General features: G+C 41.5%; 1 protein-coding gene across 1 annotated transcript in view; it reads right to left on the bottom strand.

Annotated features, from left to right (window-relative positions):
- Positions 1–3,535, bottom strand: part of Lin9 (lin-9 DREAM MuvB core complex component) — a 40,346-nt gene that overhangs the window by 25,080 nt on the left and 11,731 nt on the right. Inside the window, exons 4-5 of the mRNA XM_013017345.1 lie at positions 2,015–2,148; positions 485–610 (exon numbers count right to left, since the gene is read on the bottom strand). Coding sequence (XP_012872799.1) covers positions 485–610; positions 2,015–2,148 — 260 coding nt within the window. The remainder of the gene's footprint in view (positions 1–484; positions 611–2,014; positions 2,149–3,535) is intronic.

Below are 3,535 nucleotides of genomic sequence, written 5' to 3' on the forward strand. Positions count from 1 at the left end.
CTCCATTAAACCACCAGAAAACCAGAAGTGGCGCTGTAGCTCAAGTGGTAGAGCACTCACCTTGAGCTGAAGAGCTGAGGGACAGCGCCCAGGCCCAGAGTTCAAGCCCCACGACTGACCGAAAAAAAAAAATTATTTTGTAAAGTAATCTTTTGGCACTGGTACCTTTCAAGAATTAAAAAAAAAATCAATCCAAATGTCAGTGGCTCATTCCTGTAATCCTAGCCGATACTCAGGATCATAGTTTAAAGCCAGCCTAGGTAGGAAAGTCTGTGACTCTTATCTGCAATTAACTATCAAAAAGCCACAAGTGGAGCTGTGGCTCAAGTGGTAGACAGAGTGCTAGGCTTGAGAGGAAAAGCTCAGTGACAGAGCCCAGACAGAGTTCAAGCTCCAGGAATGGCATAAAATATATAAATAAATCAATAAATCAAGGAACTAATGATAATACTATTTCTTGACTTTAAACAAACATTATTTTTACCTCCGTGGTTTTCCCATTAGCCGCCTGATTTTTCCCCACTCTACCCTTGTCAATTTTCTTGTTTTCAAATTAGGAAAAGATTCCTTTAGGCACACACAGAAGTCATTATCACCTTCGAAAAGTGGTCTGCAAAACAGAAATGGAATTTCATTGGTTAATAAATAACGTGCTATTTTTCAGACATAAAATCCAAAGTATGCATTCTAATTTTCCACATTATACTAACAATCCAAAATGCCACTTTCACTCTGTCCTACAGATAGGCAAAGAGACACAAATTCAAAGTGCTAAAGGTAAATCCTTAGCACGTGTGAAATACTCAACATATAAAAGCTATTTGGGAAATGCCATCAGGGCTGGAGGTTTTAGGAGGCGCTGATTTTCTTGGAACCTCTACCTGCTCTATTATGTGGGAGGCCATACTGGCCCTGGTCCTACATCTGATCAAAACAAACAATACTAGCTACAAAGTACCTACGTCCCAGAGGTAATGCCATCACCAAGGAGTCTTCTTTGGGACTGAGCCAGTCTCGGAGCACTGGAGGACTACTCTTAATGGTAAGCTTAGGTTTTAGGAACCTTCAGACCCCATGGAAGCTCCCTCAAGCTCCATGGAAACGGGACAAAAACAAAACGATTATACTCACGAGCTTGAGAAGGCAGAAAAGTTCAATCTAACAATGATACATACATACATGCCTCAGGCTCAAATATTCATACTCATGAGATTCATAAGCTTCAGAGGAGACAAATCGTTTGGAAAAGAGGAAGGAACTTTGCTGATTATTTGAAAATCAATTTTCCTCAGTAATTCTATTGTCAAATATTGGATTTTAGCCAAACATTTATGTCCGCTTCAACATTTCTGTGCTCTTATATTCCCCAAGTTAAACAATACGCATATAAAATCCTATGCAGCTAGGCACCAATGATTCACACCTGTGATTCTAACTCAGAAGGCTGAGTTTTGAGAATCATGGTTTGCAGCCAGCACTAGCAGGAAATCCATGAGACTCTTATCTCCAATTAACCAGCAAAAGCCGGAAGCAGAGCTGTGGTTCAAAAGCTAGAGCATTAGCCTTGACCACAAAACTTCGGAGACAGCAACCAGGTCCTTAGTTCAAGCCCCAGCACTGGCACAAAAAAGAGGGGTGAGGGAGTGGAGGAAGGGGAGAAGCCAGTGGCTCATACCTAAAACCCTAGCTAGAAGCTGAGATCTGAGGATCGAAGTTTGAAGCTAACCCTAGGCAAGGAAATCTGAGATTCTCATCCCCAATTAACCAGCAAAATCAGAAGTGGAGGTATGGCTCAATTGATTGTCAGCCTTGAGCAAAAAAAAAAAAAATCTAACAAACAGCACCCAAGTCCTGAGATCAAGCTCCAGTATTAGCACAAAAAAGGGAGTGGTAGTCATGGCATATCAAGTAGAAGGCTAGTAAGTTCTTGCACCTGCTTAATAAGAGGTCCTGAGTTCAAACCCCAATTCCACCACAAAAATTAAAGTAACATGATATAACCCATGATACATACTTATCTATATTTGAATAGAACCATTCATATATACACCATTTATGTGCTTTGGGAAGCTTCAGTAGGTTACGTAATCGAAAACCAATCTTCTGTGATGCTTTCTTATCTGGTGTTGACATTGTTGCTGTAAATTTCTACATGATGAAAAAAAATAGAATTATAGCTCCCCTAGTTAAAAATGAACATTTAGAATATTGAATACATTTGTAAAAACGCAAGCTATACTTAAGTACTCAAAAAATTCATGGATTTTCTTTGTTAAGAAATATGCTGATCCTTTACGAAGTTAAACCCTCAACTTTCATCACACATTCTGAGAAGGAATGTGAAATATTTGCCCCACCATGTTCAAAGTGCAATGACTTCAATTAAAAGACCAAAAAGAAGATTGCTAGGCTCAGTGAGTGGTACAGTGCTTGCCTGGATTTGAACAAGTGTACACATGGGCAGGCAAGCAAGCACTAGTCTTAGTCTTAGAAGTGAACTATGTTATTCAAATGTTTTCAATAACTGGAAAATATAAAGCTTCCCAAAGATAACAAATCCTACCAAAGGATAACAAAGAAAATAGCGTTATACTCCTGTAGTTCCAGCTACCCAGGAGGCAGAGAGAGGAAGATGGAGAAGTCTGAGCAGTTATTGATACATAAAAAAACAAAACAAAAACAAAAAGGGGCTGGGAAGGTGGCTCAGTGGTAGAGCGCTTGCCTTGCATGCATAAGGCCCTGGGTTCGATTCCTCAGCACCACATAAGCAAAAAGAAAAAAGCCAGAAGTGGTGCTGTGGCTCACGTGGTAGAGTGCTAGCCTTGAGCTGAAGAGCTGAGGGGCAGCGCCCAGGCCCAGAGTTCAGGCCCCACGACCGGACCCCCGCCCCCCCCCAAAAAAAACAAGATAAAGCCAGGTGCTGATAGCACATTTCTTGTAACTCTGGAGGCTGAGACCTGACACCTGCAGTTTGAAGCCAGCCTATGCGGGAAAGTAGAAATGTGCAGTAGTAAAGCACCAGCCTTGAGCAAAAAAAGCCAAAGGACAGTGTGAGGCCCTAAGTACATGCCCCAGTTTTGTCACAAAAAGAACAAAAGAAAAATAACAAAAGAAAAGGTGAAGTGAGAGTGCTTGCCTAGCATACTCAAGGCACTCACAGGAACTGCAAAATAATAATAATAATAAAGTGTGGTGCCAGCACAAAGAAGAAGAAAAAAACAAACCATTAGCTAGACTGACCAAGAAAATAAAACTAGATGGGCACTATTTTAACTGGAGGCTGTTTTCAAAGTGCCTCCCAATTTATTGTGTTAGACAGCAGATCCGCAAGTCACATTAAGGTACTTAAAAGAGTTAAAACCTGGGTCTGAGAAGGTGGCTCGTGGTAGAGTGCTTGCCTTGCATGCATGAAGCCCTGGGTTCGATTCCTCAGCACCACAAAAGCAGAAAAAGCCAGAAGTGGGACTGAGGCTCAAGTGGTAGAGCGCTAGCCTTGAGCTGAAGAGCTGAGGGATAGCGCCCAAGCCCAGAGTTC

The sequence above is a fragment of the Dipodomys ordii genome, unplaced genomic scaffold (genome assembly GCF_000151885.1).
Source record: "Dipodomys ordii isolate 6190 unplaced genomic scaffold, Dord_2.0 Scaffold35, whole genome shotgun sequence".
NCBI classification, from domain to species: domain Eukaryota; kingdom Metazoa; phylum Chordata; class Mammalia; order Rodentia; family Heteromyidae; genus Dipodomys; species Dipodomys ordii.